The sequence below is a fragment of the Pterocles gutturalis genome, unplaced genomic scaffold, assembly GCF_000699245.1.
Source record: "Pterocles gutturalis isolate BGI_N339 unplaced genomic scaffold, ASM69924v1 scaffold40297, whole genome shotgun sequence".
Lineage (NCBI taxonomy): Eukaryota > Metazoa > Chordata > Aves > Pterocliformes > Pteroclidae > Pterocles > Pterocles gutturalis.
Genome location: NW_010111806.1, coordinates 1 through 13,085, shown reverse-complemented (window position 1 = coordinate 13,085; position 13,085 = coordinate 1). Strand labels below are relative to the sequence as shown.

General features: G+C 46.5%; 1 protein-coding gene across 1 annotated transcript; it reads right to left on the bottom strand.

Annotated features, from left to right (window-relative positions):
- Positions 1-284: 284 nt before the first annotated feature.
- YDJC (YdjC homolog (bacterial)) lies at positions 285-12,752 on the bottom strand. The gene is made up of 6 exons (XM_010073831.1): positions 12,634-12,752; positions 12,380-12,552; positions 4,748-4,907; positions 3,901-4,000; positions 2,768-2,945; positions 285-615 (listed from the first exon to the last, which is right to left on the bottom strand). The coding sequence occupies exons 2-6, from the start codon at positions 12,535-12,537 to the stop codon at positions 285-287; spliced, it is 927 nt and encodes a 308-aa protein (XP_010072133.1). The 5' UTR covers positions 12,538-12,552; positions 12,634-12,752.
- Positions 12,753-13,085: the final 333 nt, after the last annotated feature.

The following is a 13,085-nucleotide window of genomic DNA, read 5'->3' as shown; positions in this document are numbered from 1 at the left end:
GCCACACTGCGCTGGAACGGTGTGTGAGTGGGTGACGCAGGAGAGGTTTGTCACATTCAAAGCAGATGTGGTGGCCTTAAATGTTCCAGTCAGGGCTCTGGGGTGCTGCCTGTAGCTGCTCACAGTGTGTTGCTCTTCCATTAACATCCTAATGCCTTTCCCAGCTCCCGTCAGCTGCACCAGGAGGTACTGCACTGCGAACAGTGGTCTGACTTCTCTGGACATCAGCAACTGTGTATCTTCAGCATATGAATAAATTTATGTATGTATTTATGCTCGTTTACTTAAAGGTCTTTGAATGAACAAAGCTGAATGTTCCTGGTTTTGTAATGGCTCTGCAGCTCTGGCTTAATTAATGTCTGGAGTTCATGGAGGCGCTCCCAGGACTGTGAGAAATCGTCTGGTCCTTCCCCACAGCCACCGATGGGTGGGACACTGGGGTACCCCGGGTGCACCATCAGTTCAATCGTTACCGTCCTGCTCTCTGGCATCGGCTGTGCGGGTGAGGGCTCCTTGGACGTGAACTCCACGATGGCAGTGTCGATGGCACTCCAGATGTTACTGACAGACATGTTCTTGCCCATGGTGCTCAAACCTATGTAAATGTCTGGCCACCTGCAGCCAGAGGAGGGAACGCTGGTATTAATGCTAACGAGGCAGTTAGAAAAGTGCATTACATCCGGTGGATTAGGCATCAAAATGTACTCAAGATGGAAAAGCAGAGGGGGTGGTGGTTTAACACTTTTAACCGTAAACAAAAGTAAAACCAGAACTACAAGCCAGTAATGCTTTTTCTTTCCTTATCGAATCAAGGATATTGTTTACAGCAGCAGTTCCTCAGTCTGACAGAAGGTCCCGGCAAAGCCCCAGTACTGCTGTTATTACTGTTTACATGCATGATGTCACAGCACAAGGGTTGTTTGGCAGCTGTGAGCGTACAGGTGTGATTTGTGGGCACAAAATAGCAGAGCTAAACTGAGAAATACCATGCTATCAAAATAACTTGCTAGGCCAATTAAAACCTGAATAATACCTATCTCTTGATAATAACCCTCAGCTAAATGGAAACAAAAAAAAAAAAAAAAAGCTGAAATAAAATAGGCACCACCCTGCTAACATCTGCTTGTGCTGGAATGTATCAAAGAGCCATAAGACAAAACACAGGATAAACCACCACTACTACTAAAGACCATACAGGTAAAGCGACACCAGCTAGAGGCTGTTTATTATGTAGCTTCAACACAATTCTTTGTTCATGTCAGACTACAAGCCTCAGTTGTTCTAGCATGGCATGTACGATCCCAGGAGTGCTATGCAAGTGTGCACAAGGGCAGAATGAGACAGTTTTTTGGAAGAAACCAAGGCTGGGCTCTTTACTTGCTTGATCAAGGAAGAGCCCAGCTGACAATCAGCTTGTAGGACTTAGAAAAAAAACCTTTTTTTTTAACTGTGAACTGACTAAACTTGCTAACTCCTCACTGCCATGCAGTAAGCACGGTCTTGCTCTCTCCAGAGTCATGAACTGAACTCCGGTGGCTCAGCATGGAACCTTTTTGCACAGATGCTGAAATAGAGTTGCAGAGCTGGGTTCCTCGTGACTTCAGCTGACCACACTCTTCTCATTTTCCTGGGTTTCCCCGTGTTACACGTCTCTTCTGTACGAGTTTGTCCCTCCTCACCTCCCCCGACGCCCGCAGCCCAGGCAGAGCGCGGGGCGGGGCGGTGCCGGGGTATAAACGCGCAGGTCCCGGGGGCGGCTGGGTGAGTTCCTGTGCCCCCGGAGACGCGGATCGCCGGAGCTGCCGCTTCTCGGAGGTAGATCCACCCCACCCCCGACCCTTCGGTAGCGCGGGAGCCTTGGAGCCTGAGGGGTTTCCACGAAACTCCCCCGCACTGTCCCTGTTGTGAGCAGGGACAAAGGAGCGTTGCTCTCTCCTGGTGAGCTGCTCCGTGCGGTGCTCTGCCCTGCTCTCCCTCAGAACTGGGCTGTTCTCACAGTCCATGTGCTCTGGCTGGAAAGAGCACGGTGAAATGCCAGCCTGCTGCTGGTGTTGGGAACCATTCATTTAAAAAAAGGAAATTCAAGAAAAATAACTTTTTCAGTAGATTGAGAAAGTAATGAAACCCAAGGATAGGTGACTGCAGGAGTCTCAAATGAAATGTCTTTAATCCATAAAACACCAGCTGCTTTAAGCTTTTAAAAAAGTGTGCTATTGGGAAAGGGCTGAGCTTCTTGGGTTTGGCCCCTGGGATGCAGGACACTGACCACTCTGCGTAGAGCAGGGATCAGGATCACCTGCTGTGGTACTGAAGCTCTCTGAGCTTCTTGCCTCCCCTTAACAGCAAACACTTGCTTCTAATTAGTCTCTTCCCTGCTATTTAAAAACCTTTCTCCTCTATTCCATGAAGATGAAAAGTTGTTTATTGAAAACTCCCTAGGTCTCACTTTTAAAATTCCAGTGTAGATACAGCACTTCAGCCTCCTACAGTCCCAGATGCCAGGCTAATGCTGCTTCACTAGAAAGGCTGAGAAATGTACCCTGAAAAGAACAATCCCCTTCAGGTGAGAAGTGAGTAGTCATCTCTGCTGAAACAAAATTTCTTACAAAGCCCTAGTGTCCCCAGCACTTCTGTACTCTTCCTGAACCTTCTTGTAAAGCCCCAAAGTGCAAAAAGAAAGGTGGTGTTCCATTCTGAAAAAATGCTATCAGGAACTGATAAGATCTTAAAGCTTTGCTACAACAAGGATGAGTAATGCCTGTCTTACCTTATTCCATGCCTTGTAAACACATCCACTGTGTTAAAAGAATCTTCTTCTACTCTGAGATAAAAGTCCATCAGGGATGGTGGAATCCAGTCACAGTTATGAAGGCCTGGCTCTATTGGGACACGTGTGTATTTAACACCATATTCCTCTAACACCTCTGCAAATACATGTCTGACCTCTGTAAGTAAAAACAGAGATGCTTCAATCAGGACTCAAATAACCAGGTCATCGTGTCCCCCCGCAACCTGTTAGCACAGAGATGTCTTCCCTTTCCATTTTTAAGAAAATGCAATCCCCTTTAGTTTCTCTTCTGCTGAAATGGTTTTCTTCATAGGAGTTCCTTTCTATACTGGAAACACAACTCCCTCAACACCTGCTCTAAGTGCCTTGTCGCCCCTTCAGTGCTAAGCACTTAGTCCAGCCATGCCTCCTATGTTAGTGACTCTGGTCCTAGAGTGCACCAGAGGTGGCTGCACTGTCAGGAACAAGTTCTTCATGAAGTCCCTGCACAGCTGGATTCATTGTGAGGGCCAAGTGTCAGGAGTGATGTCATCCAGAGGCGGCTGAGCACTGCAGTGGGAAAATCTGGACTTTTTTGCTCACTCACTTTTTCATTTCTGTACCACAATGACCTTACATGCAAAATGGGAACAAAGATACTTTCCCCACTCTGTGAAGCATGCTGAGGTGTGCAGACAGAGATTAGTGTGGAAACACAACTGATAGAATGGAGTTCTGGCTCCTGAAAGAGCTACCAGCTTTCTCAAACTCGCATTCCAGTTTAAACTGGCCAGTCCGCTGCTGGGATGGGTCTGATTCCTTCCATGTGGGCGGGAACATGAAATTAGGATGCTGAGGTGAATTACCAGTCCTTGGAGAACAAGGTGCAACCTTGGCCATTTGTGCCGTTAATTCCCTTGTGCTGCTACGGGAAGACCCAGGTCACCAAGCAGCCAATTAGGGCCTGGGCAGGACTGTCTCCCCAGGGCCCAGGTGGGAACATTCAAACTGCACCTCATCTTATGGTGAGGTTTATTGCCCAAATGGGGAGCCATGGCAAGGGGAGTCCCCTTTGAGCTGACTCTCCAGCTCATACCCACTCGGTGCTGGGAAGAAGAGGACTCTCCTTTTACCTGGGAGGACGTGGACATGCTGATGCCCATCCATATGAGGAGGTAGGTGACCTGTCAGCTCACGGAACAGCTCCACCTGGGCCTTTAGCTCCTGCTTCACCTGCAAAACAGAGAAGGGTCAGAGGAAGACCTGTCAGCATGCTGAAATCAGGAGAGTGCAAGGGGGCTGCTGCAGATCTTGCTAGCCAGTATTTGGGACCTGGCCCTGGGAGGCATGAAGTGCTGTGATGTATAAACAGACCTGCAGTGCTGCTGGGTTGCCCAGAATCTCCCCTAGGCATGGGTCTCTTTATGGTACCAGTTTTATGGATGGTGCTGATACTGGGATTTTCTAAAATACTGAGGATATTTGAATACCTACTTCCTTTTAAAATTAATAAGGAGATGGGTGCTTGTATCCCACAGGCAGTTTTGATCACCTGAACACATTCATCCTTGTTCATAGGGCAAAAACTTCCATCTCACTGGAGAACAAAAGCCTCTCACAAGGTGATAAAAAGCATACTTAGCACTTCTCTGGCATTTTGTCTTTACTGATCTCTAGGTTCTCTGTAAATATCTGATGCCTCTTCTGCCCCCTCAGATAGGTAGTTAACAGGAGGTAAGTGTATGCCAGCACTGAAGTAGGGAGGAATGAGTTCTCAAAGGCTGCAAAGCTTTTGGCAGAATGAGGCCCAGGACCCAGAAAGCCAGCTCCAGCTGCCCAGGCAACACAGTCGAGATTCATTTTTAAGCTTTCTCACAGTTGGGACCTGGGAAAGATCTTCAGCTGCTATGTGCTGGGATAAGTGCAGGCTGAGCTGTATCAGGAATGCATGCTGCAAGGCTGTCTGTGGCTTTCTCCTACCTCTGACATATTCAGGAGACCTTTTGATAGAGCTTTTCGGAATCCCATTTTCCCATGGAAGAATCCATCTTGGTTGAGCAGAGAAGAGTTTGTCTTGAGAACCTCGCATACAGGAGAGCCCTCAGAGAGGTTGGCATGCAAGCCTATGGGGATGTTGTATCTGTAACAGGAATGAAATATCTGTTAAGCTTTGCACTTCTACCTTCCTTACTGTGGACAAAGGGGAAGATTTCAGTGCAAGATCTAGACTGATCTGAAAAGTGGTATTGTACTCCCTGGAGTATGTCTTCATATCTCTGCTCTTCTAGAAAGAAAAGAAGAATGATACTAACCAGAGCAGAATATCTTCAGGTGATAACCCTTTGCAGTCTGCCAAGGGCCAGTCTGTGAGATTCCCCCAACTCTGTTTTCACCCTGACTCACGTGGAGAGAGCAGTCATGAGGTATCTCAGACTGAAGTGCTATAACTGCAATGCTGTAGCTGCATGCTACTAGTGACTGTGCTGCACTAGTGACTAGCAGAGAAATCTGAACCTTGCAACCCTTTACTAAAGCACTTCATTAGCCCTTGCTAGGTATTCCCTTGAGTTATTTACCCTGTTAAAGACACTAAATTTATGAGACATTTGAGTTTTACTTGACAGCTTCTAAAGCTGCCCTTAAGTACAATCCAGACATATATAAATGGTGCCCAAGGCAGCTGTTAGGGCAACAGCGTAGGCTACAAGTGTAAACACCGTCTGAGTCTAAGGGTTTCCTGGACCGAGAGCCTGCAGCTGAAGTTGCCTGCAGTGGCCAGGTTTCTGTGTACTGGTGCAGATGATCACTCACTGGGTGACAAGGCTAAGCTGTACAAAGTAGCATCTCCGTGGCACAGAGGAAAGATTACTGCAGGGAGGTCGGCAGTGTGTTGCAGTGCTTGTACCAGGAGGAGGAAAACAAAAGCAATCTCCATTTAGGCGAAGTGTGTAAAAAACAGATTTTCCCTTTCTGTCTGCTGCCCTGAAGCTGATCAGCGAAGCACCAAGTTACAGGGAACAGAAGGATTGTGGCTAGATTGGACCAAATCAGAGTAATTTAGCCCCTTCAGGTCCTAAGGCTTTGGCCCTTGCAGTGGTGAAATTCTTTTTCCTGGCTCTTCTGTGTCTTGTGCTCCAGGTGGATGGTATATTCGGTTGCTAGATACTGTTGCCTCTCAAAGACATAAATGTTATGAGTCAAGTTGTATGGACAGCTCTGTGAAACAAAATGAGTCCATGTCTTTCCAGTCCACTGTGTGATCAGGGAGCTTGAATGTTTGCTTAATGGAGCAAAACAGCTTGTGGAGAGAAAGGTCCTCTCTGTCTTTTCCAATTCAGTGATTTCTCTGCAGCAGGGCCTCTTTGTATAATTGATGATAAATGTTCATGTGGTTTACATACACGAGGCCTAAGCACATGACATGCATGCTGACTCCTTGATAATACAAAAACTGGAAGACAGTAGCATTGGGAATGAGGGCCGTTAAGCAGGCAGCTGGTGGCTGAGCAGGGGGCAACTGCAGTGCAGAAGGTGTGCTGCAGCAGGAGGGCTTCCCCTCCACCCTGTGACCTGCTGTGTACTCTCTGTGAGCTCCAAGGCAGAGAGGGAGCCTGTGGTTTTGTTTTGGTTTGGTTTTTTTTTAAGAAATCCACCCCAGATCTTTATCATGTCTCCAGGAAGCTCTGACTGCATCAGCTGACAGCATTCTTTACACCACAGCCACTGCCATCTGCGAGAATAAGGATTCATGTGTTACCATGAATCAGCAGATGGAAGACTCTTTTTGTTGAGCACTCTCCTTCTCATGTGTTGTGGGAGGGTAAGAAATGAACAGCTGAGCCTCTCAGTGTTGTCTCCCAGGGGCGTCAAATGAACTACCTCCAATTGTGCAATGCCTCAAATGCTGCGAGGGAAGCTATTTTCAGGAAAAGGCAAGCCCCTCCAACAGGTGTGGGACAGCGAGGAGCCAAGCACTGCACTGCGTAACATTAGAGACACTCCTCTGCTTGAGCTGAAACCAACCACAGAGCTGGGGAATGTGCAGAATGTGGAAGTGCAGAGAGAGCTGGCCTTGTTCTCGCTGTAAGGGGAGACTCTGACTGTAACATTAGAGCATGTTTCGGAGCTTTGGCTAACACCAGCTGAATATCTTAATAGTTTTCTCTTGGACTTAGTTATGCCTGTTTTGACAGACTGTCCATGCTGAGGCATCTAAAGAGGAACTGTTAGTGCTTAACGGCTCTGGGATACAGGCACTGAAACCAAACCTCAAAAGGCAGCATGTGAGAAACTTGTTCAGAAATATTAATCTGTGGGAGATGCACAGAAGCAGGCATGCTGGGAAAGCTGTGAGGATATGGGAAGGAGGATGACACAGTGGGCACAGCAGGGTTCTGCTGCTCGCTAGCATCTTCCTGTACCTAAAACGAGCCAAATAATTCTCTTATTCAGCACCAAATATCCTGCTGCCTGGTGTTCCTTCCTCACAGTCCTGGCACTGCATGAGTGTCTGAAGCCCAATTGCACTGAGATGCAAACATGAGGAAAACTTAAAGCATTATAGTAATTAGTTGGGCTGTACCTTGCGAGAAAGGGCTCCAGTCATGCTCTCTCCTGACCAGAGGCTTGGGCTCTAAGGCTAAACCCCACTCTAAGACTTTTTTCCCCACTGACTGCTACACACACTGGACTAACTCTTGGTCCTGAGTGCCTCTCACCACTGAAAAGTAGATTCTGCAACCAAAGAGCAACGCCAAGGCATGCTGTTATGTAAAAAAGGCAAGGAGAAAAGTCAAATTATGAGAATATCCTGGGAGGGCCTCTTTTTCAGGGGACAGACTATGGTTTCTGCTACACAAACATACTTGATAGTTGCCCACATCTTTCCAAAGACTGTGACATATCTGCTATTTTATTGGCTGAAATATCAAAGCAGAGACCCACAGTTCAAGCAGCTTATATAGCATGTGATGCCACACTGGGAACAGAGCTCAGCTCTTGTGTGTTTGGCCTCATACCCACTCCTCTGTGTAAGTCCTCTACAGGTGGGAGAGGGTGAGCCCTGCTGGTCACTGCCAGTCAAGTCTAACTACTAATTTCTCCACCCAAGATAAAAGATGCTGAGGAAGCTGTGTGGACTCTCTAAACTCATTTTGGTGGTTGTTTTAAGCAGCAATACCACTTCCACAGTCTGTTTGGAGATGCCCATGTCTAGGTGTTTGCAGGTCTGTCCCACTACCCTGGAGAATGCACAAACACGAAGCACAAGGGTTCACTTCACTCCTGATAAAGCCGAAGGACAGTGCCTACAAGTGTGTGCTCCTATAGCATAAGGAGCATTAGCCTGGGCTGTCTGTGAGCTTGCTGAGAGGAGGTTCAGGCCAGTAGCTTCTGCAGCCACTACGGTTAGTCCATTACTGAGCTGCTTCCACTCAGAGAAAGTTGGCTGTTAAAGCCAGCCTAGTTCTGTGGTTCTCTGCAGATACCCTTACAACAAATGCTACAAGGGACAACAAGGAATTCAGTCTGGAAAGATTTCTGAGTCAACAAAACAAGCCCAGCCCAGTTATCAAATAGAGAGAGGAAATACAACCACCTAAACTGCTTCCTTTTCAAGTAGTTGCTTGTTTTGCCACAGGAGTGCTCCGAACAAATGTCTCAGCTGAGGCAATGGGCTTTTGTGCAGTTACAGTCCCTGTTAATTCATACCCTTGGCAGTAAAGGGTCCCTGGGGACTGTTACTATACTGAGTCACTCTTTAAAGTGCCCACCAGTTTTGCACATTTCTGAGCTTGGTGGATGAGTAACAGTGCCCTGGGGCCTGCCTGGCCAAAGCATGGACTCTGTGCAGTCTCTGCATTCCTGAGAGCAGTTGCAGGACTGTGGGAGTTATGTCAGTGATTCGCTGAGCCCAGTCCCAATTGTCTTGCCGAGGTCTGCCTGCTCTGGTATAAGCATGGCACTTACCCTCTTCCTTGATGGGTAAACAGATCCCACCTTCAGCACCCTGTTTGTATCCTTATCCGGGAAATGACTGGTTCATCAGGTTTCAGCCCAAGTGTGATGCAATTAAAAGCCTTGTGTAAATATCTGTATCTAGACATCCTGCTTCAGTAAACATCCAACTGTCTGAAGCCAGACAGAGCTAGGCTGTGCTTTGTGCAAAAAAAGTGCACTCTTAGTTTCTCCATGTTGGCATTTTCATACTTTCCCCACCCCACAGCCCACTTTCACCCTTCAGCAAACTGTAAGGTCTGTCTTTCATCAAATAGCATCTTGTCTTGCTCCATTACTGTGAAGGAATTACTCCTGCTAGACAAAACACTCCAAAGCCTCTGAAGTGCTAAGAACTGGTACTATAACATAGCTTAGGGATGTGACTTTCTTTTTAATTACATCTTTGCATCAGCTGAAGCTCTTGTGTCCATGACCTTACATCAGCAAAAAGTGCTGCTGCCAGTAAAGTTAATATGATCTGGGATTGTAGATAAGGCCTCAGATTGGGCCCCACCCCTAATTCAAACACAGTTCAGCAGTGGAACTGTCTGCCTTGTGATTAACAGTCAGATAAAAGGGTGATGAGGAAGCATGAGAGACTCCTACATTAGTCAGATGTTGTCTGGGAGGGTCAGAATTAAGTCACAATTTACACACACATTTTGCAATTAGTGTTGATGGGAAAGGAAGTGAAAACATAGACAGCAATTAAATGTGGTTTTGTTAGATTCTTCTGTTAAATGTACCCAGATGTTGTGGGGGCTTCAGCTCTTGTGTAGCTGATGTTTGGCATTTAAACTGCAAAAAACCCAGGAAGACTGAGGTTGTGTTCTAAAATATGTCATTCTTCATCAAGTATTTGGATATAATTGTCTGGAAAAGGGTCCTAATACTCAGTCACAACTGAGCTGGTTGATAAAAGGGAGGGAAAACAGGGAAGCAGACAGTCTTAGGTCTCTCTTAGATGTTACGGAAGGTGTATTATTTGCTGCTTGATTCTTCTGTTTTGCAATTAGTTTGTGTCAGAGCTTGCACAAATCTCTCCTGACTACCATCGCGTTTCTGACAAGGCTTCTACTCAAAACACAGGGCAGCAGATGGTATATACCCAGAAGCCTGCAGAATTATTTTGAAGATGAAGGGAAGAGTGACATTCTAGAGGAACTGTCTTCCTTTCTGAAGGATGCTGACTCTTACCATTGCAAGGCAGCATGAGGTGCTTAAGAAGGACTATACTGCAAAAAAAGTTCTCTTATGACTAATTAGCTTTGCCTGCATCCAATTAACTGAAGACCAGGTGAGCAGAGAGCTCAAGACCTGCAGAGATGAGCAACTATGTCATAGACAGTTAATCAAGAACCACCCAGATAATGTCCACAAGCCATAGAAACACTCCAGCACTCTGACAATCCTGGCACCATGTGTGCAAAAGACCAAATCCCCCAACAGTGGAATGCACCACAGCAAAGAACAAGCAATTTGCTTCAAGCCTCTTCTCTCAGCTGGTGATAGATACAGTCTCCCTGCTGTTTGTCCCAAGACAAATATGGGGAGAAAAAAGAGCGCAGACTTTCATCCCATAAAACACAAAATGTTGCAAAACTTCAACATTCACAGTAGGATGGGAGACAAGCAGGGGAAAGACAAAATAACAGTGGCAAGACAGTGAAGAAACAGTGATACTTTCCCATTTTTGCACCATAAAATGAGGAGAATTCAATGATATTTTTAGTAAGTCTGACCTGTTAGACATCTGTGTCTAAAAAGAGTTTGCAATAGAGGAACAAGTATCTTAGGGGTGACACAAGAGTTTTTTCACATGCCCAGGTGCCAGTCAAGTGCATGTGTACTAGCAGCACCTGAAGTGGGGCTTGCAATAGAAGACCACAAACCCTTTTCCCCAAACCTGCAAATGCTTCCCACGTGTGTGGGTTAGGGGTGAATGCAGGTGCAGAGAGTTACACACAAATGAGGAACTGCAGAACCTGGGCTGTTGATCTTCAGTGCTGACAGGTGTTCCCAAAATCACCCTGTTTATATTCTCAGAAATAGGTTTAAATCCATTTAATTTACACTTACAATTCAAAACTATCCCCCAAAAGAGTGAAGTTGTAGCAGCAGGTTGCAGCTTCTGCTGTCACCTGCCCTCCAACTTGGCTTTTCACACCCATATCAGCTGTCAGCACAAGTGTCACAACCTGGATTCAAAGATGCTTTTTAAACCTCTGATTACATGGGCTGCTTTCTGGCTGTGGAAATGAGGCCAGGTGGATTCTATATTTAAAAGCCTGCTAAAGACCATGGCTAAAATAGCCGACAACATTACCAGAGCATTGGGGCTTAAAGGGTTTCATGGTGCCTCCATGTCTGAGAGAAGTGCTGGCTTTTATCTCCTTGTTTTACATTTTATTTATTAACAGGATTTTAGGCATCTCAGCAGTGTTGTGTCCTTCTGCCTCCACCCTTATTGTCCCAGAGGCAGGTCCTCTCTCAGTATTTGTGTGTAATCTCTAACCTTTTTAACAGAAGATTAGTTTGCATTTAGTTACACCCCACCCTGGCTTTCCTGCACCACCCAACATGCTACAGGCTGCAAACAATTTCCAGGTATCCCTAAAATCACAACTAAAATGGGGCAAGATGCTCAAGGAGAACAAGGGCAGTATGACTCTCATGAAACCATCCCCTGCAGCAGCTGTATTTGAAGCAGAAGGTCTCAGTTCTAGTACTAGTACAACTTCTTTCCTTTTCTGCTTTCCTGAATTGTTTCTCAACCCTGCTGCTCTCTCTTTCAGGACATACTCCTGCTTCCAACTGCCTGCTTACACTGGAGCTGAAGCATTAGCTGGGTTTTACCTTCTAAATACAAGTAATACTTCCTATTACAGGATTTGCTGGGCTAGTCCGTGAGAATGACACATAGCAACAGAGCCAACTGTGCTAGCAACCTCTGAAAAGTTTGTGAAGGTGGTAGGTACAAAGCAGGTAGAAAGTATTGTCCCCCTCTTTATGTATGCAGTTTTTACAAATTGATTTATCAAGCCTAGAATTAATAGAAATATTGAGATGCTTTTTAAAAATGTTTCTGGGGTGGAACAATCAAGTTTTCCACTGCCTAGATTTATAAGTTAGCCCTTGCAGAATCACACCTTTCTCTGACTCTGCAGTGAACCTGGCTGATCCTGCGTTCAGCCTGGCTGAAATGCATCAAATTAAATGAAACTTAAAGACTTGTGCCTTTATGCTTTAACAGTTTTAGGGGTACAGCTAATAGTTTTAGGGGTAAACATCTTTTAGAAGTGTGGGAAAATAAAGTCCAACAAACCCAAACTCTACTAGTCAAATTGTGCAAGTGGCTTTCTATCCTGAGGAAAAAAAAAGGTGCAGTGCGGTGGCTAACACCAGAGAAAGAGCCATTATAGATATAGTTGGGAGGTCACTAGTTTTACTCTGAAGAGTCTTAGTAAATATGCCTGGAATCCAGTTTTCTTATACCAGCTTTGGCTATGATACTGTGTTTATACTGGGGCTACGAAATACTAAATTTTACAGGCTTGGCTTTCTGTGGATAGCCTGTGGAGGCTGTCCACAAAGGAGCTAAAGAAAGTAGCTTACCTCCTTGCCAGCTTGGCTGCATCTGCTGCAGCACTTCCGTTGACTAGAAGGGACACATTAGATACCGCACCAGCCAGGAAACAGTCCACGATGCCTTGGTTTCTCCGAGGACAGTAGCCAAAGTCATCTCCAGTTACTATTAGCTTCACCTGAAGCATCCTTAGAGGTCATCCCTAGCAAAAAAGTAAAGAAGGGAAAATCAGAATAATCATCAGTCTGCAGATCTCAGGCAAACAAGAAAAGACAGGCTCAACAGGGGTGAAACCAGTCGTGACTCAGCCCCTGAGCAACTCCTCCTGCTCCACCTCAGCCTGCCCCTGTCTCGCAGCTTGCACAGTAGCTGGATTTGCGTGTGTCCGCCTGACTCCCAGCACATCTGCCTGTTCCTGCAGTGAGAGCACCAGAGCCTTCTTGTCTTTGCGGGTGCAAAGGCCTCCTTGGGCTTTATATCGCTGTAGATGAGGAGCGTGCAAAAGGTCAGGGACTTCGTGGGTTGATTTAATCGATCGAGAGTGCATCAGGGGTTCAAATTCCATTCCCTGCTGTACACCCTCACGCTAGGTGCCCGGTGAAAGGGCCCCGGTGCAAAGCACCCGAGGCAGCCCCAAAGCCGTGACGCCTCGCTGTCACCGATCCCCGGCCCCATCCAGCGCAGCCGGTGGAAGCAGCGGGCCGCGGCGGGGGACACCCTTGTCCCCAGGGACAG